The sequence below is a fragment of the Capricornis sumatraensis genome, chromosome 2 (assembly GCF_032405125.1).
Source record: "Capricornis sumatraensis isolate serow.1 chromosome 2, serow.2, whole genome shotgun sequence".
Lineage (NCBI taxonomy): Eukaryota > Metazoa > Chordata > Mammalia > Artiodactyla > Bovidae > Capricornis > Capricornis sumatraensis.
Genome location: NC_091070.1, coordinates 200,752,700 through 200,779,189, shown reverse-complemented (window position 1 = coordinate 200,779,189; position 26,490 = coordinate 200,752,700). Strand labels below are relative to the sequence as shown.

Sequence of the window (26,490 nt, the reverse complement as noted above, 5' to 3'; positions counted from 1 at the left end):
TTCTAAAACTTCTTAGAGAAGATTTTAGCCTAAAACACAACAGATGTCCTATTGCTGCTGTGCACAACTGATGCTAAAATGAGACTTCTCACTGAGCAACTTTTAATTGAAGGCAGGATGACACATTGGCAAACACTTTCTGCAAAGGGCTGTGTTTCAGGCTTTGCAAGCCACAGACTGAGTGACCCATTTCCCTTGTATTCCACCATTCTTTAGGTCTTCTCAGCTCAGTTTGTCTATATTCATAAATCCAAAGCAGGTAAAAGAAGTTACTCTTTTTTTTTTTTTTTTTGCTGCATCTCACAGCCCGTGGGATCTTAGTTCCCTGACCAGGGATCCAACCCATGCCTTCTGCAGTGGGGGTGCAGAGTCTTAACCACTGGACCCACAGGAGAGTCCTAAATATTACTCTTAAATTAATCCAAAGATCTCACTGGTCTTTCGGCAGCTGTTAGTTACAGATCTTTCCCTAGTAAATATCCCTTCCCATAATCCTTTACTCCACCATGATTTTTTTAGACCCAAGGTAAGTGTCATGTATTTATTATGTATATATATTCCTGTTCAAAAAATTTTAATTGACCCAACCCATTGCTTCAGCTTATTTTATTGAAATACCTTAAAATACCAACTTTGCTTCACGTTAGTTGCAGTTGAGTGAGGATACTTTTTTACAGTTTCTGTCCAAACCATTTATTAAAAAACGTGACCAAAACAGAGCCCTGGGAAAACCTCCCACCAGCTGTTTACGACTTTATTTATTATAGCATTCCATGAGAGAAGTGTGCACTGTTAGTCAAAAAAATTCTGGTTTCTCACTTGGTATTAAGGCTTACGTGTGGCCTCAGAGTTCTCTCAGTGTGGTGCTGCAGCTTTGAGTGTAAATGGATTTAAACATTTAACTCCAGATCCTTCATCAGTTGGTGAGCAGAATTGAGCCAGGAGCGTTAGACTGGCTGCTGTTGTAGCCAGCCTTGTCGGGTAAGGGGGTGCTCACTGACCAGGACTGCCACAGCAGTGGCTGCACTGTGGGCTGCCTCTCATAGCTCAGCTCACTCCCTCTCGTCATCTCCTGTGACTCCAGTAGGCTTAGCTTCAATCTCAGTCACAGGCCACGTTTAGAACTCTTACCTATTTTCAGGTCAAGTCTAGTCTTTGGGTTGCAGATCTGAAAATAATTTTGTTCCCTGCTGAATTTTCCTGCCTATTGGTATCCCTAGAGCCTGGGTGCAGTGGTCACAGCCTCAGCAAAGCCAGTTGCCCTCTGGTTAACAGCCTGAAGGAAGCATTGCTGAGCTCCCCCGGGGCTCTCCAAGGTGTTGTAGAAAGGAGAACTTACCAGGATGTCGTTTTGTAGGCCGAGCATCCCTAGGACCTTGCCAAAGAAGCCAGGAAGCATGACTTATTAATTACTTGCCATTCCAACTAGCCAAAAGCTTCACGAAAGTAAGGGGTCCTTGCAGAAGAATCTGCTTTTTGTCACCTAAAGAGGACCCCTAGGGAGTCGAGGAGCTCTCACACCTTACGAATGTCTGGGTCTGACCCCCTGCAAAACTCAGGAAGGAGGAGAGTATCTCGGCTCCATCAGGACTGAGAGCCCTGAGGGGTGGAGATGGACAGGATCATGCCCTGTGGAGGGGAATCCGCTGTGGGCTGACTTCAGGTTTACATTGACTGGGGGCCCCTCACCATTCTCAGCCCACCTCCGCTCCTGGCCTGCCTCAAACTTGTCTCTAATGCTTTTTTTTAATGTCCCTCTAGTCATCGTGCTCCTCTCAGGAGAAGCTGCACCAGTTGCCTTTCCAGCCCACGGCCGATGAACTGCACTTCTTGACGAAGCATTTCAGCACAGAGAGTGTGCCTGATGAGGAGGGGCGGCAGTCCCCCGCCCTGCGGCCCCGCTCCCGCAGCCTCAGGTGAGGGGCCCTCCACCTGGTGCCCTGGAGCTCAGCTTGTCCTCAGAGCCTAGGAGTTGGCACACTTGCTCCATAAAGGGCAAGACAGTAAATATTTCACACTTTGTAGGCCATACCACCTCTGGCAGCTACTTACTCTGCTGTTGTGTGGACTCATCCACAGACATTATGTGAACTTTATTTATAAAAGCAGGCAGCTGGCCAGATTTGGTCTGTGGACCATAATTTGCCAGCCTCTGGCCTAGCACATGGGCACAGCTCGAATGAGTCAAGCCCAGGGAGGCCCAAGCCCTTTGGCTTTGGGTACAGTTCAGCTCCCCCCACCACTCCCTGCCCCTGAGAGGTACCTAACGATGCTCTTAGGCAAGAAGAGGGGTTGGCAGTAGAAAATGTACTGTGGACTCTTCAGTTACGGGAGAGTAATGGTATCATCCCTTCTGATGGTTACCTGGCTAAGAACCCAGAGGCCCAGAATATATAACTCGGCCAACTGAAAACATTGCTTCTGAGGACACTTGTGGCTGACTCGGGGAGAAGCCCATCGCAAAAGAAGAACTAAATGGCCATCTCAATCAGTCTCGTCTCCCTGAATCACTAGGGCTCATCAAACCAATCAGTCCTTAACCCCTGATTTCTCTGTGTATTCTATGGATTAAGTCAGCTCTTCTCTTTGGCATTAGATGGTAAATCTGTGCCAGAATTCCAGGTTCAAGAAGAAGGTGGAAACTGCAATGAGCAGGGCTTTCAGAGATGGAGCTCAGCTTTCCAGGGCCCCTGAGAAATACTAAATTGGCCGACATGTTGAAGGTGGGGGCCAAGGAGTAATGCCTCCCATGAAGAGTCCCCTCGGGTAATGTTGGCACTGCAAATGTCAGGGAGTGAGCTGAGCCAGACCACAAAGGCTGGTTCAAGTTTAGGTTGAGGACAGTAATGACTGGGACTGCAGTGCACAGGGTCAGACGTTCAGACAAGGGAGCATGGAGCCCAGTGCCACAGAGGAATGCCCGAATGTTGGTGCTCCTCACAGTCCACACAGAGACAGGGGCACCTGTTAGACCATCTGAGATTGAGAGGACGGCAGTACCTCTGGGAATCCCTGAGGATTACTCTTAAAATGCTTGGTAATGTACATTAATGCAGCAGATGGACCAGGGCCACTGCAGGGAGGAAAGGCAGAGAAGAGCAGCTCTGGACTCAACTGGGATCACAGGTCGGGGGCATCAAACTGGGCAGGACCCAAGTAGCCACTCAATTGTGTGGCTTAGACTTTGAAATCCTTTACGAGGATATAATCACATGTAGGCCAAAGTGGAAGATTCAGATGGCCCAGGTATACAGTCCTCAAAAGGCTGGCGGGACCAGCCTCATTCATCCCCCAGGTAGAGCTAGGTCAGCCCCACTGGCTGCAGCTTGTTTGGGAAAGATACAGTTATACACTGTCTTCTTCTAGTTGTTTTGATGATTGGTAGCTTGATTTGATCTGATTCCTAGAACATGCTAGAGGTGTGCCCAACCCCACTGGCCAAAGCAAGGAGGACCCAGAGAGTCTTGTTATGGGGGTGGGGATCCTAGAAGAACCACCTGTGACTTCAAGAGTGGTCTCCTCCTGTCTAGGCCTTTTCAGGCCCTGGCAGAGGTCTTTGTGAAGGCCAGGCCTCTTACAGGAAGGTAGTCTAGCTCCAAGTAACACCATTTTGAGCTGAAGAAAGTGTACTGACAGCTCCAGGAAAAAGGAGGCTCTGGAACTCAGCACTCCTGAAGGTGGGAGTGTATAGGTGCTGCAGATGGTGGGCAGGCACGGGCTCTGGGGATGGGCCTTTTTCTCCTCAATGTCCCTAGCACTAATGTAACACACTTCTTTCTTTCTTATTTAGTCCTGGACGGTCACCAGTTTCCTTTGACAGTGAAATAATAATGATGAATCATGTATACAAGGAAAGATTCCCCAAGGTAAGGATCCAGATTAAAAGAAATGGTAATATTTCAAGGATGCCGCCTCCAGCCAGCCCCACTGCAAAGACCAGAGGTGGGAGGTAGCACCGTGTCTCTGGAGGCAGCCAGAATAGGAGGGCACAACACGGCAGCTACCAGACTGCCAGAGAAGAGGAGGGACAGAGGACCTGGAAGTCTGGGGACTGTGCTTGCAAGCCTCTGTTTCCCCACTCCCCACAGAAAAGGGGTGTCTAGAGGGAAATGTCAAAGCCATATCCTACCACATGTTAATGTGGAAGGAAAGAGCAGAGATCTTGGTTCTAACCCTCCAGTGAGGATCCATGAGTTGGGATCCCCCAGAAGGAGATTTGCCCTCTGAGAGCACCTTCATTCAAGGCAGATTTCTAAATTTCCCCTGCCATGAAATTGGCCAGAGGGAGCATTAAGGTGGGAGACAGAGCTCAGAGTTGCTATTCACAACTAGACTTGTGTTTTCAAGTGGGGAAATGCCAAGAGGGGAGGCGACTTTCTGTCCTGAGATAGTTGGGAAGTGGTCTTCATCGGTGCAGTTTGATGGTGAACCTCCTCGTATGTGGAATGAGAACCTTATTTTGCAGTTGCATTTCCTTTTGAAGACCACATGCCTAAACCCTGTGGTGTGGCTGCCTAACGATAGGCCTTGCCCCTGCAGGACAAACCAGCTCTGGAGAGAGGGAACCAGGGCCAGGTGGACCCCTCTTCATGACGGCAGCAAGCATGAGGTCTTCAGGCCTCTTTCTTCATCCTCCATCTAGGCCCCCGGCTCTGCCTGTTCATCTGTATCAGGGCTGGCAATGTGTGCTTTCCTGCTCCTCCAACGTGTCCTCTCTCTAGCCTCAGGGCGTCTCCGGGCACACATGGCAGGCTGAGGGGGCTGTGCCACCCTTGTGCTTTCCTTCTTCGCAGGAAGCGGAGCAGTGAGGAAGGGCAGATTCTGGGAGCAGACCGACCGCGTCCAAGTCTGCCTCCCGTGTGTGTTAGTCTCGTGCCCCGGGGCAGATGATTAACTTCTCTGAACTTCGTTTGCCTCATCTGTAATTTGGGATAAGAAGAGAATCTCTCTCATAGGGAGCTTGTGAAGATTAATGAACATTAAATTTTTCTAACTGTGCGCAGGACACAGTAGCACTCAGAAGTGTTAACTGTTATTTCCCTGCTGCTCTGTGGTCTGCACTTTCTAGCCTTTGAGTGGGCCCTGGAGAACGAGAGCAAAGCAGAGGGGCAGAGTGACAGTGTGGAAATCATTCTGTTGTGCTTGGTTCTTTATTAAAAAATTTGGGGGTGTGTATAGTGTTTGGAAATGCACCACATGTTTCCTCCTCCTCCTTATGTATTAGGTGTCGTGTTATTCTAACATTCCATGTTTGTGTGTCCCCAAGTCATTCATGTAGGATGAAGTGATGATAGAGGAAATATGTTGATTCCTTCCACTCCCTCCTACCTCCTCTCCCCTCCCACCACCATATATATATGTGTGTATATATGCATAAACCAAAAATGTGTGTATACATACACGCACATACACAAATATCCACCTAAACACACTGAAAATCAGAAATTGCCACCTGGTGGGCAAAGAAAAGAAAGCCAAGCCCCAGACAGGCAGGAACTTGTTAGCTCACGTATGTTCTTTCGACATTCATGTGCAGTTAGGTCCCCAAGAGGCTTCTGAGCCAAACCCCATGCTGCTCTACTGGGGATCCAGGTCCATGAGCCAGCAGATTCACAACTTGAGTAAATACTCTCTGAACATCTGCTTAGCTCACTTGGGTCCTAAGTTGAAGTAAGAGCATCCTGAGATAATCAGACTCCCTGTGGCTTGAAGAAGTTCCCAGTTTGGAGACAGATTTAGAAACCAGCAGTGTCCACACACCAAGTTTGTATAGTTGGGGAGTCCAGTGGAAGCACAGAGGAAAAGAAGCCCTAGTTTTCCTGGAGGAATCAAAGACTTCCCAGAGGAAAATGATGCTTGAACTGAGATTAGAAGGAGTCATAGGAGTTTGCCAGGCAGGCTTGGCAGGTGAAAAAGCCACACACAAGCAACAGCATAAATGGACAGAGGCATGAGGCAGCATAATGAAGGAGCGAAACAACAGAACCCCAGTGTCCTTAGAGCCAGAGAGCATGCCCTTTAAGGAGTGGAGAGGTGGACAAGGCCAGATGGGAGAGGGCCTTGACTGAATGTTTGACTTGACTTGAAGGCGGCCTTTCATGTGTCCAGTCATCGGGTTCCCCAAGTGCAACATGAGGAAAGCAGGATCACAGAGCTTGTCCTCAGGCTATGACCAAGCCCTTCAGGCTTAGCTCCAGGTGACCTGGCTCAGGAGGAGAGAGTCACTTGTCCTCTTTGACTTGCAGGCCACTGCACAAATGGAAGAGCATCTAGCCGAGTTCATCTCCTCCAACACTCCAGACAACGTGTTGCCCTTGGCTGATGGAACCTTGAGCTTTATTCATCATCAGGTGATAGAGATGGCCCGAGACTGCCTGGACAAATCCCGGAGTGGCCTCATTACGTCACACTACTTCTACGAACTTCAAGAGAATCTAGAGAAGCTTCTGCAAGATGTGAGTGTCCTTGTGCAGAACTCTGGTGAACGCTCCATGTGGCAGGGGTTATTGGTCCTGAGCTCAGATTAAAGTGGTCACGGTGCTCCCAGCCTGCTTGCCACCTCTTGCTGGTGTGGGGGGCCCACCTCACGTGTCCTGCTGCTGCTGCTGGACTTTGGTTCCTCCTTTGTCCCCTGCATTTCTGAGAGAAGCCTGTTTAGTATCAGAACTCAGTGCTATGAGTTTTTTCCTTTTCTAATTCCAGTCACCCTGCCCGAGGTTCCAACACTGGTAGTGTTCATAAATATTTGCTTAGGAAACTTGTAACCCAAAGCCAGAAAGGGGCCCCAGTGGCTGCCGTGGGCTCTCGTTTGGTAGACACACTGGTCTACCAAAGGCCCTGGCAGAGGTCTTTGTGAAGGCCAGGCCTCTTACAGGAAGGTAGTCTACACTGGTGTAAGCAGAGCCTTGAGACCGCCTCTTCTCAGCCGAGATAAAGCAGTCCTGAGGACTGCTCTGTGGGTTTATCTGTTCGCCGATACTCCCTGTACATAGTGAGAAGTTCTGAGACCTGGTGCTCCCGAGCGTGAGAAGTCTCCGGGAGAAGTAATCCAGAGGCCACTGAGTCCTCGCTACTTGGTGCTCCACTGTTGGCTTCCTCTCCACCTCTCCACTTGGGTGATGGGTGCTTCTCCGCAGACCACAGCTGTCCATATCACACCATTAGCACAATTTAGGGGAGGAGATGTGCTGTCTCCCTGGGGCTGGGCTCTTCATGTCACTAGAGTGTTTCCCAGGCCAGACCCAGTTACCTCCAGACCCATGCCTTCTCACCAACTGAGCTGAGAGCCAAGGCTGATAATCAAATGGACTCCAGTGTGTTAGTCCAGAAGTTAGGAGCAGGAAGGTTTTCTTTTTTTTTTAATTTAGGAAAAAGTTGAATCTAGAGAAAGGATCACGATCATTGCTGTCAGATACTGGAAGTCTTCTCGTATGTAATAGATGCATAGCTTTTCTGTCCCCTAAAAGGCAGACAAGCCCAGTGGACAAGAGTTACTGTGAGAAAGGTTTTGATTTTAATAGATGAAGAAGTTCTTCCTTAAAAGTGTCTTTCTGATTTTAAAAGTATTCAGACATTGCAGAAATACGAGTTTTAAAAAGCTGAAGTCCCATGAAACATCACTGGCAGCTGTTTGTTTCCGTTCAAGAATAACATTCTAACAGTTCTGTAACGATAGATAGGAATCTGGGACTGAGATATCAGGTAAATCAACCAGACTTCCAAGGTTGCTTGTACGTCTAAGATTGATCTTCTGGAATGCTAAAGTCAGAGTCCTGCCCAGAAACTACAGGCCTTTTCCAGACTCATTGCCCCTGGAAGTAGGAAGAGTACTAGACACGGAGCCAGTGCAGTCATATGTTCTGTCGTTTGCTAGGCCCTAGGAATGCAGAAAAGAAGTTCAGTGCAGGTCTGGCTCAAGGAATTCGCCTTTGACGGGGGTGTACAGACCCATCAATAAGAATTACAGTAAAAATAACAGCTATTATTTATTGAAGTGTCCTGTGTGCCAGACATCACACTGAGTGCTCTATGAATTACCTCACTTTTGTTTTTTGTAGTAAGTGTGATTGATGAGCACTAGCTAGAGATGAATTCTGAGCACAGAGGAGGATATGCTGACTTTGTGGAGAGTTCAGGAAAAGTTGGATCTTGATGAGGAGGTAGGAGTTCACTGGACTTAGGAAGGAGTACAAACAACCTCTCAGAGGTGTGGAGGAACTTGGTACATTCTGGACATTACAGGTAAAGTAGTTTGACATGACTAGAATGAAAGATGCCTGCGGGGAAACCTTGGTACATGAATATGCTAGTTACTGCACTAATTTAACTTCACAACAGCCCTGTATGGAAGGTGCTAATATTATTCTCTAAATAAACAGATGAGAAAACCAAAACTTAAAGGGGCCAAGCTAGCCCAAGGTAACTTGTTTCTTGCGTAACAGAGTTGGAACCCAAACCCAGGTTATTCATTCCAGAGCCTAAGGTCTTACACTTTCAAACACTCAGTCAGCAAGCATTGACGTCTGATAAGAGGCACCTATGCTAGGCTTAGTACGTGAGGGAAAAAGAAAGACACAGGCTGTCTATTCACAAGGCCCAGCAGCATAGCTGTAGAGACAGTTAATTATAAGACAACATGCTAGTACCATGTGCTATGAGCAAACAGCTAGGAGAACGTAGAAAAGGGAGCTGTTACTTCTTGTTCTTCGTGTGTGTATGTGTGTGTGTCATGGAGCAGGGGTCTTAGATGAGCCTTCACACAGTTGATATTTGGGCTGCACCTTAAAAGAGTGAACACAATTCCATCAAGTGCCCAGCCTCTCTTCTCATTTAATAACCAGGTTTTTTGTTGTTGTTGTTTTGTTTTTAAATGGTCTTCATTTGCTATATTTCTTTCCTTGCAACCTATTCACTACTCAGCGTCCTGCCTTCCACTTTCTGTTCCCATATGCCACTAAAACTGTTTCAGGCAAAAGTCCCCAAAGAACTAACTGGCCAGTTGCCAAATCCTGTGACCTCTCTCAGCCCTCCTCTTTGCTTGCCTCTCTGCAGGAGTTTGCACAGTGAACAAACCTCTCCTTGATCTCCCCTCCCCCTGGTTGTCGTGACACTGTTCTCTCCCGTCTTGCTGCCCCTTCACAAGTTCTCTTAAATTCTGGTGTTCTGAGGAGCACCCTCCTGAGCATCCATGCTCCCGTTCTCCTTCTTCACTCTGATCAGTCCTGTCAGCTCCCATGTCTTCAGCTGTCATCCATCCACTAAGGGTCCCTGCCCACCTGCATTCTCCTGAGTTTCAGATCCTTCACTTTCCTTCTCACATTGGCTGGTATTCTTCATTGCAAGTAGTAGAGCCACCTCAGAACAGTTTATTATATAAAGACTGAAAGGGCAGGTCCTAGAGAATTGAAGACAGCAATGCAACCAGGCTTTCGGAAGGGACCAGAGCTAGAAATGAGAACCTGTGGAAAGCCCAGGAAGTGTCATCTTCCTCCGGCCCACTCTGTTCTCTCTTTGGTAGGTATGCTCATCCTTTTCCCCAGAAGTGGGTTATACAGTTCTGTCACCCTGATATTAACCGTTGTTGTTCCATCCATCTTTCAGCACCTATATCCCCTCTGGTCAGCTGTTGGAAGTGGGAGGGAAAGTGCAGCCACACAATACAGATTCTAGAAGTCAGAGCAGTTTCCAGAAAAAAGAAGCTCTCCTGGGCTGAGCAAATACCTGAGGAAGTAGCTGGTGTAGTACCTCAGATTCTCCAGGTCCAAAACAGAACTCTTTTCCACCTACCTGCTTTGTCTTTAAAGCTAAAGGGAATATGTTCTCTACCTATCCTTGGGGCTTCCCTTGTAGCTCAGTTGGTAAAGAATCTGCCTACAATGCAGGAGACCTGGGTTTGATCCCTAGGTCAGGAAGATCCCCTGGAGAAGGAAATGGCAATCCACTCCGGTATTCCTGCCTGGAGAATCCCATGGACAGAGGAGCCTGGTAGGCTACAGTCCATGGGATTGCAAGAGTCACGACTTAGCAACTTAACTACTACTGACTACTACTACCTATCCTTACCTAAATTGCCTATCTTTTTATATTATCTGTTTCATTTAGGGGTTCACTGAAATTTCCCTAAGATTGGAGCTGCAGTTACCATCTATTGCCTCTCGCACCCCTCAGGGCTGCTCTCAGATGACCCAGTCTGTCCATTTCCCTACATTCTTACTTCCTTGATTTATGCCTTTTTCGTCTTCACTATTGCCATAGCCTGCTGGTGGGCTTTCCTCCTTTTAGACTTGCCCTCTTTCAGGCACCATCCCCACTGCAGCCAGAGCCGCTCTCTGAAGTCCCTGCTGCTCGCCTCGCTCTCCTGCTTTGAGGTCTTTCTGTTCCTTACAGTCTGTCTGTGATGGAAAGCATCAGTGAAGGCTCCATTGAGAGCTGCCTCTTGAGCTGGGGTCTGGTAGCTAAGTGAAGCCTGCTGGATGGAGAAGCAGGTAAAGCGGTGTGTCCGTGTGACATTCCTGTGTCATGCAGTGTTCACCAGCTCACGTGGCTCCTGCTCATGGCCCTCTGACCCCTTCTAAGGTCTCTGCTTTGCAGAGCTCTCTGTACTACAAAGTGCTTCTCCCCAGAGTCGGCTCTGTTCAGGCCAGTCCTGCTTCGCTCCGCCCGCAGATCGCTCAAGCTACCTTTGTCTTCTCTACAGGCTCATGAGCGCTCAGAGAGTTCAGAAGTGGCTTTTGTGATGCAGCTGGTGAAAAAGCTGATGATTGTCATTGCCCGCCCAGCTCGTCTCCTGGAATGCCTGGTGAGTGGGCTCTGGGAAGGTTGGGGTGGGGGGTGGTGGCTGGAGGGGAGGGAATAGGGACTGCAGAGGAAGTATTCTGCTAAGAGCAGAACTGTGGGGGCACCCACTGCCATTTCTGCTGCTGAAGTCCTTATTTAAATATGATGTGCAAGCACTGGGGGAGCAAATAAGTCCCTGAGGAAAGGTGGACACCCCTGAGGAGAGTGGTGGGGAGAGGTTTCATCTGCCCATCCCACACTGAGCAAGCCCAGGTTAGTGGGGGCCCCAGGGCTGAGGAGCACAGGCCAGTTTTGTTTGCACAAGTTGAGTCCACCCTTCATTTGATCATTCAGTGACACTTTACTGAATGCCTCCTTCATTCTAGACACTGGAGGTACAGGTATAAATAAAGCAGAATCCTGATCCCATAATGCCTCCTCTGCAGCAGGGTTAGAATTCATCTTGAATGCCTTAGGTATAAGGCCTGAAGATGTCCAAATAATAGTTATGATATTGGCAGAAGTGTTGTGAAGGGGGAAAATCCAAGGTGCAATGGGAACATGGGGAATGGGGAAGGACGTGCCCTAGTCCTTCTCAGGATGGACAGGAATGAATGTTGAGTGAAGGCCCCCTGGGGAACATGAAGCTTAGTCAGTGACTTGAAGGATAACTGTGAGTTTGCCAGGGGAGAGCTGTCAGAAAGGACATTTGATGGAGTACGGGTGTGTCTGAAGAGCTGGTGAGGGAAAAACTTGGGAGGTGGATCATGACAGGACCATGAAGTGTGCGGGTTCTTGGCTTAGAAGTTTGTGTTTATCTGTAAGGCCACTGGGAGCCATCAGGAAGTTTAGGTAAGAATGTGATGTGGTCAGATTTACTTTTTAAAACTTTGTAAAGGTATAATTTACATACAATAAAATATATCCTATTTGGTTATACAGTTCAGTGAGTTTTAACAAATCTACACCTGTCTAGTCACTGCCACAGTTGAGATGGAAGATATGTCTCTCACCTCAGAAAATTCCCTTTGTGGCCCTTTGCAGTCAGCCACTTTCCCCTCCCCACCTCACCTCCCACTCCAGACAGCCACCTATCTGCTCTTTCACTACGGTTAAGTTTGCCTCTTATACAGTTTCATATAAATTATATCATGCAGTATGTTCTGACTTCTTTAGCTCAGCATAATTTTGTAGCAATTCATACATATTATTCCATGCAGTAGTAATTGGTTCCTTTTTATTTCTGAGTAATACTCCATGAGATTTACTCCTGAGAAAGATAACTATGGGCACAACACGGATAGTGAATTGGGGGAGAAGGCAGGATGAGCCAGGGACAGTGGGGCAGAGGCTCTTAATACAGTTCATGTGAGAGAGGCACGCCGTGAACTAGGATGGTGGGAGAGACCAGATAAAGAGAGCTGGGTAGAGGGGGGTTTATGAAGTAGACATTCTGACTAGACAGGGATGGAGGAAGAAGAAGGTAACAGAATTTCCCAGTCTGGCTTAGATTTTACCCAAATAGGTGGTGGTGGTGTTTTCTAAACCCCTGAGAACAGAGGTAAAGGAAAGCAGTGGAGGCTGGGGTTGTGGTGACCAGAGGGCCGCTCCTGCAACAACATGAAGTCTGTGGTTAAACAGCGGCTGGCAGTTAAGTCTGGGCTTGTGCAGTGGTTTTGTCTTTCTCCCTACCTCTGTGGCCATGGTCAAATCCATGCAGCTCTGTGAGACTTGACTTCCTCCCCAAGATCATAGAGGTATCATCAGGGCTTAGCGCTGAGTATGACACTTAGTAGGCACTCAGTCAGTGAGGCCCTCATTATTCTGTGCTCTGGGCAGACAAGGACTTCTGTGCTGTGTCCATATGGCTCTCTAGACCCCAGGACACAGGGATTGCTCAGTAGATGCCTGACAGCATGGGTGTGTGCCACCAGGGCTGTGTAGTGTGATTGAAGGTGGGCCAGGACTGCCCCTCTGCACTAGGTATGGGAAGACTCCGGACAGTGCTGTGTCTGGCTGGCACAAGGCTTTGGACCAGCAGATAGGCAGAGCTCTCTTGAAACTGAAAGCTCTAAGTCGTCTTGCTGTAGAAGACAGCAGATGTTTAGGATGTCCAATCTGGAGGTAACCTTTAAGACAGCTTTGTCCCCATTGGTCCCTGACTCATGATGTTTCTGGGGATTCTGGGGTAGGGGTGTCCATCACAGAGAGGAAGTCTTCCTATTCCTCCTGCTCTGGGTAAATGCCTTAAAGCCATAAAGGCCAGCAGCCTTTGCTTGTAGCTCTCACCACTGACTACCTCTCTCCCCGGTACAGGAGTTTGACCCTGAAGAGTTCTACCACCTGTTAGAAGCAGCTGAGGGCCACGCCAAAGAGGGACAAGGGATTAAATGTGACATTCCCCGCTACATCGTTAGCCAACTGGGCCTCACACGGGATCCCCTAGAGGGTGAGCATGCAGCCTCGTGGCTGCAAAGAGGCCCCACAGCCTACACGCTCTAACAGCAGGGAAACCATTGGAAGAAGAGAGTTAGCTGGACAGGGACACAACACAGCCTCAGAGGCCCGAGGGCTGTAGGAAAACCCTGTGTTCTGTGTCATAAAAGAGCCACTCCTTTGAGATTGTCCACATCTGCCTTCTGACACCCAAGCAGAGTTGTCTTGGGCACACCTGGGTTGGATTTAGATCCTAAAGGTCAAAAGAGGTCAACACAAGGACCCAAATCACATTTTCAAAAATGGTCACCTCATCTGCATGCTTGCCTCTCCTGCAGCCACCTTACAGGTCTGCCTGTGTCTTGGGGTGGTCCCGACTCTGGGCTTCACCTTGAGCCTCTCGTAAAGGTGGGCGTCTGAGTCCCTTGTCTCTAGTCGTCCCGCCCCTGCCTTTCCTACTTCCCGGCCTCATCCAGCAGAGCAGAGTCTTGGCCGGCAGGACGGGGGCCGGCTACCAGCTTCAGGCCTGTTTTCAGCTATTGTCCCGAGTTTGAGGGAAGCTTTATAGAATTTTCCAGGCCTTTTGAACGGCACTGGACTTAGAGAGATACGAGTGGCAATGTTATTTGGCAAACAAGTCCAAAAGCTGTGACTCCACTAAAGCCAGAGCCGCAGATCACCTCCCAGACCGGTGCAGGGAGCATTTGTGCCCCCGCTGTACTCGTCTGTCCTGTGGCGCGAGCCGGGTGGCCGAGAGGCCTGAGGTTGCCACGCACACTTTTGTCTTGTGTCCTTGCTTTGTTTCTAGAAATGGCCCAGTTGAGCAGCTATGACAGTCCCGACACTCCGGAGACAGATGATTCGGTTGAGGTAAAGACTCTGAGCTCTTGCCTCAACCCTGGGGCCTGAGCCCTGTGGAGTGTGGGCTGTGGGTTCTCTCAGAGACTGTGCAGGAGGGCCAGCGGACAGGGCGGTCACCGCACGGGCTGAGGGCTGTTCAGCTCCGGGAGGAGTCGGGAGGCTCCGGCAGGGCTGAGCGGGGCAGACACTGGGGCACAGCCCCCTCAGGTGTGTGCACTCTGACGAGCATGCCTGCCCCCTGCCTTTTCCCTTGTCTTCCAGGGCCGTGGGGCATCTCTGACATCGAAAAAGACACCCTCTGAGGAGGACTTCGAAACCATTAAGCTTATCAGCAATGGCGCCTATGGGTAAAGGCAGGGGTCGGGTGTGGCCGGCACTGGAGCTCAGTTGGCCCGTGGGCTCTTCTTTCTGGAAGTGAGTGGTACCTGGTCCTTTGGGCAGCAAGACTGTCCCTCAGGATGGCCCTTCTCCCTCCGTGAAGCCTCCTAGGGAGGCGAGAGTGCAGTTCCCTCTGACAGCTGAGCGTGGTGGCTTTCCTGGGCAAGAGCCCCTCTTCCCTTGGGGGCACTCTTCCACTCATGAGCTCTGAGGAGGGGTTGAGCTGTGTCCTCAGGAACTCAATGAGCTCACAGGGCAGGCCCTCGGGTCCTTCTCACTGTTGAACACCACCTGCCCCTCTGTTCCATACACTGATAAGGTGCGAAAGGAGTCAGTTTGACCCCCAGGCTGGCAGTGGCGGAGGGCATAGCCAAGGGCCGTGGGGAACAGACAGGCTTTGCTTCCAGGGCCGTGTTCCTGGTGCGGCACAAGTCCACCCGGCAGCGCTTTGCCATGAAGAAGATCAACAAGCAGAACCTGATCCTGCGGAACCAGATCCAGCAGGCCTTCGTGGAGCGGGACATCCTGACTTTTGCCGAGAACCCCTTTGTGGTCAGCATGTTCTGCTCCTTTGAAACCAAGCGCCACCTGTGCATGGTGATGGAGTATGTGGAAGGTACTGGGGGACAGGTGGCCTGCTTGGGGGCCAAGGCACAGTCAGAGACAGCCCTGATCAGGGCCCAGCAGCTTTGGGGGGGTGTGGCATTTCAGGGCCCAGCTTCCCCACCTGTCCTTGGCCCTGGTTTCTGCTTTAGGATCATAGAGACCATTTGGCCATGGCGGGCACCAGGTGCCGTGCCTCTCCCAGGGAGAGGCTTCTGGAGCAGTAGCTGCCATGAGGCTGCCCACGTCAGGCAGAGAGAGAGGCACTCTGGGACGGGGTGTCTATGCCCCTCAGCTGTAAAACCTGTGCCCAAAGCCTGCACAGCCCACAGCCTACTGGCACCACACAGGACCGAGGAGGCAGCAGAGCCACCCACGCCCAGGATCAGTCGCTGGGAGGATTGCATCTGGGCCCTCAGGAGAAAGGCAGGCTGCCACCCTGACAGATGACTGTAGAGGGGCACCCCTTAAAGAGCATACAGCATGCTCAGGTTGGCGCAGAGCAGCATGGCAGAGCACAGCTGCTCCAGTGGCCTTCCCCTCCCTTCGTCAGGGCTGTGCACAGCTTCCAAAGACATTTTGCCTAAGTCTTGAAGTTGGGAGCAACACTCCCCTTTTAATTCCCTGGGTATGTGCTGGGAGTTTACAATGTTACTTTACTCGAAACTAAAGGGCTTCCCTGGTGGCTCAGAGGTTAAAGTGTCTGCCTGCAATGTGGGAGACCTGGGTTCCATCCCTGGGTCGGGAAGATCCCCTGGAGAAGGAAATGGCAACCCACTCCAGTTTTCTTGACTGGAGAATCCCATGGATGGAGGAGCCTGGTGGGCTACAGTCCACGGGGTCACAAAGAGTCGGACATGACTGAGCGACTTCACTTCACTTCACTTCAAAGGACAGCCAACAGGAAGGAAATAACACATGCTGAAATATCACCCAGATGTGTTTATAATAAACAGGATTCCCATCCAAAAAATAACTTAGTCTTGTCCCAACAAGTCAACTTACAGGCATAGAGGCCTGGGTTCCTTCCTTCTTTGGCCTGAACAGTGGCCTTGACCGTCCCTGGCTGATTCCTCTTGCTCCTGCTCCGGCCCACAGTCTGTCTCCCACCCACACCAGCAGCAGGGGTGCTAGAATCACCATCTCTAGCACCGGGGAGTTTGGTGAGGCCATCTCCTCTGGGGCCTCTGAGACCATCTGGAGCAGGGCACTGGCTCCCTCCTTCATGGTGGCCTGGGCTTGTTGCAGGAGGAGACTGTGCCACGCTGCTGAAGAACATCGGGGCCCTGCCAGTGGACATGGTGCGCCTGTACTTTGCAGAAACCGTGCTAGCTCTGGAGTACTTACACAATTACGGCATCGTGCACCGTGACCTCAAGCCTGACAAGTATGCCCACTTTTCGAGTCCCTTGTCTAGGGTCTCCCACTTGGGTCTCAAGATAAATGAAGGCAGACACAGCATGTTTGAATTTATCTCAAATGGCTACTCATGTGGTTGTGCACCCAGGCTTGGTACTCTAACCCCTGACTATCCCCAGATGCGAAGAACATTGACAGCAAGGTCCGGCAAGGGCATTGTAAGGCCTTGGTGACATCAAAGAATCACTGAGGAGCTCTACCCAAGAGCCCAAGCAGAAGCAAAAGAACCCACACATCTAGTAGATGGCAGAGCAAGTGGGCTGACATCTGCTGGCATGTGCTCTCTGCCAAGCACTGTATTCTCGTCCCTGATCTATAGCGCTTAAGTCCAGTGTGGGTGACTCTCTCATGCTGAGGAGCAGGATATACAAAGACACACACAGGTGTGAGGAACTACAAATAGTACAGTATGGCTGAAGCTGAGACTGTTAGTTAGAGTAGTGACTGAGGGGCAGGGATTGAACCATCAAGGGACCTTTTATTTAGTTTGGGTTGAGTTTTAAAGGGTCCTGGAGAATCTCTGACCCAGGGCTTCCTTGGCTCAGACAGCAAAGAATCCACCTATATTGCGGGAGACCAGGGTTCGATCCCTGGGTTGGGAAGATCCCCTGAAGGAGGGCATGGCAACCCACTCTGATATTCTTGCCTGGAAAATCCCCATGGACAGAGAGAAGCCTGGTGGGCTACAGTCCGTGGGGTTGCAAAGAGTCGAACACAGCTGAGCGACTAAGCGCAGAATACACACAGAGAGCCTCTGAAGGATCTGTTAACCACCAGGTGATGCGCTCAGACTTTGGTTTAGGTTTAGGAAGATCACTGCCCATGGAAAGAGGTGGTGAGACCACAGCAGTAGCCTAGGCCCCAAACAGCAGTGCCTGCCCTGGAGAAGAGTTGGGCGGGAGAAGAGAGGGGTGGGGAAGTGGGAAGGAAATGGTGAGGCTGGGATGGGAGAGCAGGCTGAGACATCTTCCATGTTTCCATCTTGAGGCTGGGGTGATAAACCTCTGTCATGGAAAGCGGCTTTGACATTAGACAGACTGCATTCATAGCGCTCCTTAACTCTGTGAGCTCAGGTCAGTGAATTAATTCTCTTTGAGCTTCGTGTTGCTCCTCTTGGGGATGATAATACCTGCTTTGGTTGTGTTATTCCTCTGTAAGACCTTTCATGAGCCACAATATTTTTATAAACAATCGCTAAAGCATTTATCACAGAGCTCAGTACGTAAGAGAAACTCTGCTTTTCACTGAGAAGAGGACCCATTTGGACCCATTTGGGCGGGGGGCTGGGCAAATGTGGGTTAGCTGCTCATGCCGAGTGCAGTTCTCACCCAGCCAGAGCTGCTTGTTCTCTCACAGCTGCCTGTCGCCCTGTCTGAGTGAGGAAAGGGGGAGTATGCTAAAGTCAGCACTCTTGGAAGACCAGGAAATAACTCCAGACATTTGTTTCTCTGGTTTCCCAGCCTGCTGATTACATCCATGGGGCACATCAAGCTCACTGATTTTGGCCTTTCCAAAATCGGCCTTATGAGTCTGACTACAAACTTGTACGAGGGCCACATTGAAAAGGATGCGCGGGAGTTCCTGGACAAGCAGGTAAGAAGGATGGTTGAGAGCTTGGGGGTTGAATTCCAGGCCTCAGAGTAAGGACTGGGAGCCGCATGCTTTCCCTGAAGCTCAGTGTTAAGACTGAGAGCGCCTGTCTTTTCCTCCTTGTGGTTCCAGGGATGTGCTGAGAGGGAGCACCTTTGGAAACAGGGTGGCCCATGAGAATCAAATGGATAGAAAAGCCAAAATCATCTTCCTCCTGGGGCTTGGGAGATCGGTCTCAGGACCGCTGACACTCAGAGCCGACACTAGGTCGGTCCTGAGGCTCCTGGCCTCAGTGAAGGGCAGAGCTCTCCCAGCGCCTATGTCCTGAGAACACAGCTCCAAGTTTCCACTGGGCTGCCTCTGAAGAGTAGCCTCTGGGCGTTTCCTGATTTGACATTTCGGGTTGTGACTGTCCACAAGTCGCTGTAGTAGTCAAGTGGCCATGGGGTCTGTTCTTTGGGAGGCTCGAGGGCAGAGACCAGATGTAGGCACCCCATGCCGAAAGGGATAGAACTAGATGTTTCAGTTAATTAGGAAATATGTAAACTTACCGCACCGATAGCGCCAGCTCTGGTGCCCTGGGGCTCCTGTCACTTCTGCTCATTAACCAGAGTGCGATGAGTCTTCATTCAGAGACTTTCTGCTCCAAGAAGCGGGAGCACCCCCACCCATCCAGCCACCATGCCAGGTGCTGAGCCCCCCAACTTCTCTGTGCCCAGGTGTGCGGGACCCCAGAGTACATTGCACCTGAGGTGATCCTGCGGCAGGGCTATGGGAAGCCGGTGGACTGGTGGGCTATGGGCATCATCCTGTACGAGTTCCTGGTGGGCTGCGTCCCTTTCTTTGGAGACACTCCGGAGGAGCTCTTTGGGCAAGTGATCAGTGGTAGGTACCATCACCCCAGCCCACTGTGAGGACAGAATCCAGATCCACAGATATGATTTACACAAGCATCTGTGAGGCTTACAAGTTCTTGCTCTGAATTCTTATGTGTGTGTTTGGTGTGCTTGCTTCAGATGTACACGTGCACACCCTGTGTGTCACCTAGCACTTGTTCTGATCACGTTTGTGATCCCGCATATGTGCATGGGTGTACCTGTGCTGTGAGTGTGAGTTCTGTGTGTGTGTGTGTGTGTGTGAGTGAGTGTATATGTGTCGGGAGTATAAAGGCAGGGTGAGCTGGAGATTAGAGCAGGGGACACCACTGCTTTTCAGTGGCTACTCTGGATCAAAGAACCAGCCGTGGTCGAGGATGTGGGAGATTCCCCCAGAGAGAGAGGAACTTGTGCAACTTGAAGTGGGTCCCAGGCAAGGCTTTCACGGCTCTGGGCCGGGCCCTTTATACCTCCCCATGGCGTATCCTATCCTAGGACCCTCTTCTCCAGCTCCCCACTCTGCCCACGACTTCTAAGACCTTCTCTAACCCACTCCTTCCCTTGTCACCCCGATGACTCTTCAGATGAGATTGTGTGGCCTGAGGGGGACGATGCTCTGCCACCGGATGCCCAAGATCTCACCTCAAAACTGCTCCACCAGAACCCACTGGAGAGACTGGGCACAGGTGGGACAGGCCCCAGTAAGGGAGGGGCGGGGCTTTCCGTGTAACTGGGAGGTTCAGGCTTCAGATGTGGGCAGTGCCCCTGGTTCCTGACTGCCGTGCTCCCTGTGGGCAGAAGAGGAAGATGTTGGAGCTGAGGCCTCCAGGCCCAGCCTCTCGGGAACTAGGTTCTCACTGGATATGCTGACCTGGACTCCACCCGCCCAAACCATCCCTGTCCACAGGCAGTGCCTATGAGGTGAAGCAGCACCCATTCTTCACTGGTCTGGACTGGACAGGGCTTCTTCGCCAGAAGGCTGAATTTATTCCTCAGCTGGAGTCAGAGGATGATACCAGCTACTTTGACAGTAAGGCCACTGGTGGGACAGGGAGGTGTGGGAATCCTACCTGTGCCCAGAGACACGTGTGTGCCCAGAGACACTTGTGTGCCCTGAGCTTGGTATTGGGAGTCACTTCTCCAGGCCCTCCTAAGGTCTGATAGGGTTGAAGGAGGCCAGCACCAGGGCCTCTGAAAGGCACTGCCGTGTGTGTCCCAGCCCGTTCAGAGCGATACCACCACGTGGACTCGGAGGATGAGGAGGAAGTGAGTGAGGATGGCTGCCTTGAGATTCGCCAGTTCTCGTCCTGTTCTCCAAGGTTCAACAAGGTGCGACCGGTGCAGCCCCAGCTGGAGAACTGGGAGGACCAGACCTGTTGAGGGACGTGCTGGGGCCACCTAAAGGGGTGGGGGCTGGCGCCGTCTCCAGGAAAAGAGGGGAGAGGGCCGCACCTGCACGGAGTGGATGCTTCCAGGTCTACTCAGGGCCCTGAGGTATGAGATGCCAGGGTGGGGCCAGGTCAGACCAGTGGAATGGCTGTTTTCTTGAATGTTCATCAGCTGTGTACAGGGGAGGAAAGGGGAGACTTAGCTCCAGTTCCTGGGCTTCAGGCGCCAGGGATCCTTTGTGGCCCGTGGTGTGGTGGTTGGGCATCCCGGCAGGTGTCCTGTGCCCGCAGGTGTACAGCAGCATGGAGCGGCTCTCGCTGCTCGAGGAGCGCCGGACGCCACCCCCCACCAAGCGCAGCCTGAGTGAGGAGAAGGAGGACCGCACGGACGGCCTGGCGGGGCTGAGGGGCCGCGAGCGGAGCTGGGTGATCGGCTCCCCTGAGATGTGAGTGCTCAGAGCTGGGCCAGGGTGGGCGGCACGGCCATCCGTGGGGCGGTCACCGATGACGGGGAAGGACGTGATGCCGTGAGGGGCCTTCCCGCGTGCGGCTCCCGGAGGGAGGTTCTGTGAGCCGAGCCCCCGAGGAGGCCTGGGCTGGAGGAGGGAGGCCGCCGGGCCCTCCACCCTCGGCCTCGTGTCTCCCAGATTACGGAAGCGGCTGTCGGTGTCCGAGTCGTCCCACACCGAGAGCGACTCCAGCCCTCCACTCACAGTGCGGCGCCACTGCTCGGGCCTCCTGGACGTGCCTCGCTTCCCGGAGGGCACTGAGGAGGCTGTTGGCGCCCCCAGGAGGCAGCAGCAGGAGGGTGCATGGCTTCTGACCCCGTCTGGAGAGGGGGCGTCTGGGCCTGCCGTGGAACGGCCGGCCGAGCGGCGGCTGAAGCTGGATGAGGAGCCTGCTGGCCAGAGCAGCGCCCCCAGCCCAGGTGCGGCCCCGCGAGTGGAGGGCCTGGCTGGGGTGCTGCGGGGGGCCCGGAGTGGAGGCTCAGCTGCACAGTGGACCCCATTGCTCGCTTGGTCCACAGCCATGGAGACCCGAGGAGGCCGCGGAACCCCACAGCTGGCGGAGGGAGCCACAGCCAAGGCCATCAGTGACCTGGCGGTGCGCAGGGCCCGCCAGCGGCTGCTCTCCGGGGACTCCATAGAAAAGCGCACCGCTCGCCCCATCAACAAAGTGATCAAGTCCGCCTCAGCCACGGCCCTGTCCCTTCTCATTCCTGCCGGTGAGGCCCCCGGGAAGTGAAGACCAAGGTTCATAGCAAGGGCCTTGGCCTCTTTATGGGTCTGTGGCCAGGGCTCTGACCCCAGCAGGTGTGTCTGTGTGTTGTGTTGAGGAGCAGGTGTCAGAAAGACTGTGTGTCACTGCTGTCCGTTTGTTAACGGAGTGAGGATCAGTCTCGGGTTGTGTGTGTGCACACCAGAAGGCAGATAGCACTGTGTGGCAAGTGCAGGCTCCAAGGCAGAGAGCTTACATTCAGATCCTGGCTCCATCTCTAAAGGGCCCTTGATCTTGAGGAAGTTGCTTAACCCCTTTGAGCTTCAAATTCCTCATCAGAAAATGTGAATATCCATAATGGTAGCTCATAGGATAATTGTGACATTCAAGTATGAAGCACTTGTATGGTCCCTAGTACATAAAAGTAAGCGCTCAGTAAATGCTCGCTGCCATTTTCCATCACCTCCTGGGTCTGTGAGGGTCTGGGCACATGAGGGGGCTTTGCTACTCGGAGGCTGTGGGGAAAACAGGCCTGGAGGCAGGCTCTGTGACTAGAGCTGTGTGGGAGCAACAGCCCAGATGGGCTGGGCTCAAGCGTGGACCTGCTAAGTCCCAGCTTCTCCTTCTCCAGAGCACCACTCCTGCTCTCCACTGGCCAGCCCCATGTCCCCACATTCCCAGTCATCCAACCCATCATCCAGGGACTCTTCTCCAAGCAGGGACTTCCTGCCAGCCCTCAGCAGCTCACGGCCCCCCATCGTCATCCACCGAGCCGGCAAGAAGTATGGCTTCACCCTACGAGCCATCCGTGTCTACATGGGTGACTCAGATGTCTACACCGTGCACCACATGGTGTGGGTATGTCGGGCCATCCAGACCTGTTGTCCCCCAACTTCATCACTCCTCTTCCTTCCTCTTACTAGGGCCTGTCTGTCCCTGCCCACACCACCCTCCAGGGTCAAAGGGTGGGGCGGAGAGGGGTCACAGCTTGATGAGCAGAAGTAGGCCCACCCTTCATGCCCAGGCTCCAGACTGAGGACTGTTCTTTCCCCGGCACAGCACGTGGAGGATGGAGGTCCAGCCAGTGAGGCAGGGCTGCGTCAGGGGGACCTCATCACGCACGTCAATGGGGAGCCTGTGCATGGGCTGGTGCACACGGAGGTGGTGGAGCTGATCCTGAAGGTCAGTGCTGGGAGTGCCGCCTGCAACCCCTGCATGACCCCAGCCTTGAGTCTGTGACTGGCTGTAGGGGAGTGGGGCACACGCACAGCTGGCACTTAAGATAGGCACCCATACACATGGGTGTGGCTGGAGCAGAGGGTTTTCCCTGGAAGGTGACACCCTCCTTGATCAAGGCGGGGATCCTGCCGAGCTGTGGAATTGAAGACAGGCCTGTGAGCCTCTTCTCTCTCTTCCCAACCCTGAGCCACTCGGGCTCCAGTGGAGCTGTTTCCTGCTCTGTGAAGAGGGGAGGCGGTCCCTGTTTCAGACCTGGTGCTGCAGAGGCAGAAACTCATGCTGTGGACAGCCGTGCCAGGAGCGAGGGACCGGGGCAGGAACATGGCCGCGGCCTTAGTCTGGGCGCATGCTTTGTTCCCCAGAGTGGAAACAAGGTGTCTATTTCAACAACTCCCCTGGAGAACACGTCCATTAAGGTGGGGCCTGCTCGGAAGGGCAGCTACAAGGCCAAGATGGCCCGAAGGAGCAAGCGGAGTCGGGGCAAGGATGGACAAGAAAGGTGAGCCATACTCAGCCACGGGGGTCCACTCTGAGCCACGCCAGGGCTGGTGTGCGCCGGGCACCCCAGCCCCGGGCCCAGTGTGTGCTGTGCCCCGGTCAGAACTCAGACCACCTCTGACCTCATCTCTGCAGCAGAAAAAGGAGCTCCCTGTTCCAGAAGATCACCAAGCAGGCATCCCTGCTCCACACCAGCCGCAGCCTTTCTTCCCTTAACCGCTCCCTGTCATCCGGCGAGAGTGGGCCAGGCTCGCCCACACACAGCCACAGCCTTTCTCCCCGCTCTCCCACGCAGGGCTACCGGGTGACCCCTGAAGCTGTGCACTCAGGTATGGAGGGTTCCCCGCAAGTCGCAGAGCAGCCCCTTGGAGGTGGCAGAGTCCTGGGGCCTCTGTGCATCTCACCTATCCCTCTCCAAGGCTCTTTCTCAGCCCACCCCCAGCAGATCCAGCAGTCCTGGGGAGGAGGTGACAGGCGAGGGATGACCTCATGTCTGTAGCCCAAGCTCTGGTTCCCTGGTGGGGTCACCTTGATGATCTGGGATATTCCAGGGCTAAGCCCTGTTTTTCCCCTCAGTCACTTCTAAGAGCTAACTCCTCTACCTCTGTGTGTGTGTCTGTCTGTGCAAAGTTGGGGGGAATTCATCACAGAGCAGCTCCCCCAGCTCCAGCGTGCCCAGTTCTCCCGCCGGCTCTGGGCACACACGGCCGAGCTCCCTCCACGGTCTGGCGCCCAAGCTCCAACGCCAGTACCGCTCTCCACGGCGCAAGTCGGCGGGCAGCATCCCGCTGTCACCACTGGCCCACACCCCTTCACCACCGCCAGCAGCTTCACCTCAGCGTTCTCCATCACCTCTCTCTGGCCACGGGGCCCAGGCCTTCCCCACCAAGCTCCACTTGTCGCCTCCCCTAGGCCGGCAACTCTCACGGCCCAAGAGCGCGGAGCCACCCCGCTCACCACTACTTAAGAGGGTGCAGTCGGCTGAAAAACTGGCGGCTGCACTGGCTGCTTCTGAGAAGAAGCTCGCCACTTCTCGAAAACAGAGCCTTGACCTGCCCCACCCCGAGCTAAAGAAGGAATTGCCCCCCAGGGAAGTCAGCCCTCTGGAGGTAGTTGGGACCAGGAGTGTGCTGTCTGGAAAGGGGGCGCTGCCAGGAAAAGGGATGTTGCAGGCTGCTCCCTCACGGGCCCTAGGGACCCTCCGCCAGGACCGGGCTGAACGGCGAGAGTCGCTGCAGAAGCAGGAAGCCATCCGGGAGGTTGACTCTTCGGAAGATGACACTGATGAGGGGCCTGAGAACAGCCAAGGTGTTCAGGAGCCAAGCTGGGTACCCCACCGAGAAAGGGGCCAGGATCCACCCCTCAGAGGAGCAGGAGAGGGTGAGGAAGACGCCTTCTTGCCCCGGGATCCCAGGGGCCAGGGCCCAGCGGTCCCAGGCCTACTGACAGGGGTCACACTGGGATTTCCCAGAATGGAAGGCCCTGGTATCCCCCAGAAGAAGCTTGGGATCCTACAGGCTTTTGAAGAGGGTTCCAGCTCCTCGTCCTCAGCCCCCAACCTGGGGAAGGCTGGCCCCACAGATCCCATCCCCGCTGAAGGCTGCTGGAAAGCCCCGCACCTCCACACCCAGGCACTGACAGCACTTTGTCCGAGCTCTTCAGGACTCATCCCTGCCAGTTGCTCCACTGCCTCCACCCCTGGAGAGCTGGGCCCACGGTCCTGGAAATCCCTCTTCAAGGGCCCTGACAGGGCATCCCCAGCCGGAAAGGCAGCAATGGAAGATAGGCCAGCCAACTCCCAAGATTTGGAAACTGCAACTCCAGGCCACCCTACAAACCTGTCCCCCAGACAGGAGGGGAAGTCATGGCCACCCAGTGCCCCTGGGCTGGCCCATCCACCTCATGAGGTTCCCAGCCAGAGCTGGCTATGGGAGTCTGAGTGTGCACAGAGAGAGAAAGAGGAGCCAGCACTGGTCATCACCAAAGTGCCTGATGCCTCAGGTGACAGGAGGCAGGACGTTCCATGCAAGAGCTGCCCCTTCACCCCGGAGCCTGGGCCCAGCCTGCTCCAGAAGGGCCAAGACCCAGGGGGCCCTCAGAAGCATCAGGACTTGGCATTGGCACCTGATGAGCTTTTGAAGCAAACATAGAACTTGTTTGCCATTTCTTGCACTCGGTCCTGTGTAATACACACTCTTGGAAACTATCTTTATGTCTTTTGCTTGCTTCTTTCCTTCAGTCCATACAAATGTAACGTAAGGTCCTCTGGTGCTGAGAATATGATGGTGAATGAGACAGTTCCCACTGTCCTGGGAGCCTAAGCCGGCGAGGCTTCCCAGACACTGTGGGGTCTGAGCTCAAACCTGAAGGATAGATGATAGGTAGTAACTTGCTAGAAGAGTGAGAATTTAGTGTGAGAATGAATGTCCAGAGAAAGCACACATTATTGCCCATATATCTGGTACAATCAAAGAACTAAAATTAATTCAAACTGGTCTTGAGTCTAGTGAGTTAGGCTAGGGCCATATCTAAGAGTCTTCTAGGAATCTAGACTTTCTCTAGGTGATGGGGAACCAGTAGCTGTAAATATTCCTGCTTTCTAGAGAAGGGAACTCAGGTTTTTCAGACATTAACATGGGCAAGATCATACAGCTTGGGCAGAGCTAAGATTAGAATCTAGGTCCTCTTGACTCTAGAAGTCATATTTATCTCATTTGGAGTGCCTCTTAGCTAGTAAATGAAGAAAAGAGGTAGAGGAAGGTGAAGAGTTGAACTTGGGCTATCTTTGAGGTACTGTGGGTCATCCAGGAGGTCGGGTGCATGTGTCTGGAGTTCAGTAGGGAAACTCAGACTGAAGACAGAAATCTGAGCACCATCAGTGTATCAGTGGTAGTGTACTAGCATTTAAGGCAAAGACAGACTTGGAGGAAGCAGCCAGAAGAGTCATAAAATCCAAAAGGAGTTTTTAAATGGAAGGAGAAGTTATTTGGTAAAATGCTGACAGAGAACTGCCTTTGGATTAAGTCACAAACCCTTAATGTTTGTCGCCAGTGAGCCCTTCCTGGGCTATCATCAGGGAGGCCTCAGCACTGGAGATGGACACTGCTGATGTGGGCAGCCGCCATGGGTAGAATGCACTTGGTGAGTGGCTGGTGTGGAAGGGAGGACGAGGATGGAGTTGGGAGATGGCATCACAGGAGCAGGGCAGG

General features: G+C 52.6%; 1 protein-coding gene across 3 annotated transcripts in view; it reads left to right on the top strand.

Moving 5' to 3' along the window:
- Positions 1-25,445, top strand: part of MAST2 (microtubule associated serine/threonine kinase 2) — a 208,734-nt gene extending 183,289 nt beyond the window's left edge. For 2 of the 3 annotated variants that reach the window (XM_068963764.1, XM_068963765.1), the window contains 22 exons: positions 1,762-1,916; positions 3,791-3,866; positions 6,246-6,455; positions 10,697-10,798; positions 13,093-13,225; positions 14,021-14,082; positions 14,335-14,420; positions 14,859-15,067; positions 16,303-16,441; positions 17,934-18,066; positions 18,783-18,948; positions 19,523-19,624; positions 19,846-19,968; positions 20,158-20,267; positions 20,618-20,772; positions 20,974-21,254; positions 21,354-21,551; positions 22,176-22,402; positions 22,604-22,726; positions 23,146-23,282; positions 23,417-23,610; positions 23,912-25,445. In XM_068963764.1, coding sequence (XP_068819865.1) covers positions 1,762-1,916; positions 3,791-3,866; positions 6,246-6,455; positions 10,697-10,798; positions 13,093-13,225; positions 14,021-14,082; positions 14,335-14,420; positions 14,859-15,067; positions 16,303-16,441; positions 17,934-18,066; positions 18,783-18,948; positions 19,523-19,624; positions 19,846-19,968; positions 20,158-20,267; positions 20,618-20,772; positions 20,974-21,254; positions 21,354-21,551; positions 22,176-22,402; positions 22,604-22,726; positions 23,146-23,282; positions 23,417-23,610; positions 23,912-25,431 — 4,641 coding nt within the window. In that variant the 3' untranslated portion in view covers positions 25,432-25,445. The remainder of the gene's footprint in view (positions 1-1,761; positions 1,917-3,790; positions 3,867-6,245; positions 6,456-10,696; positions 10,799-13,092; positions 13,226-14,020; positions 14,083-14,334; positions 14,421-14,858; positions 15,068-16,302; positions 16,442-17,933; positions 18,067-18,782; positions 18,949-19,522; positions 19,625-19,845; positions 19,969-20,157; positions 20,268-20,617; positions 20,773-20,973; positions 21,255-21,353; positions 21,552-22,175; positions 22,403-22,603; positions 22,727-23,145; positions 23,283-23,416; positions 23,611-23,911) is intronic. The other variant, XM_068963766.1, reaches the window with a different exon arrangement.
- The last annotated feature ends 1,045 nt before the right edge of the window (positions 25,446-26,490 follow it).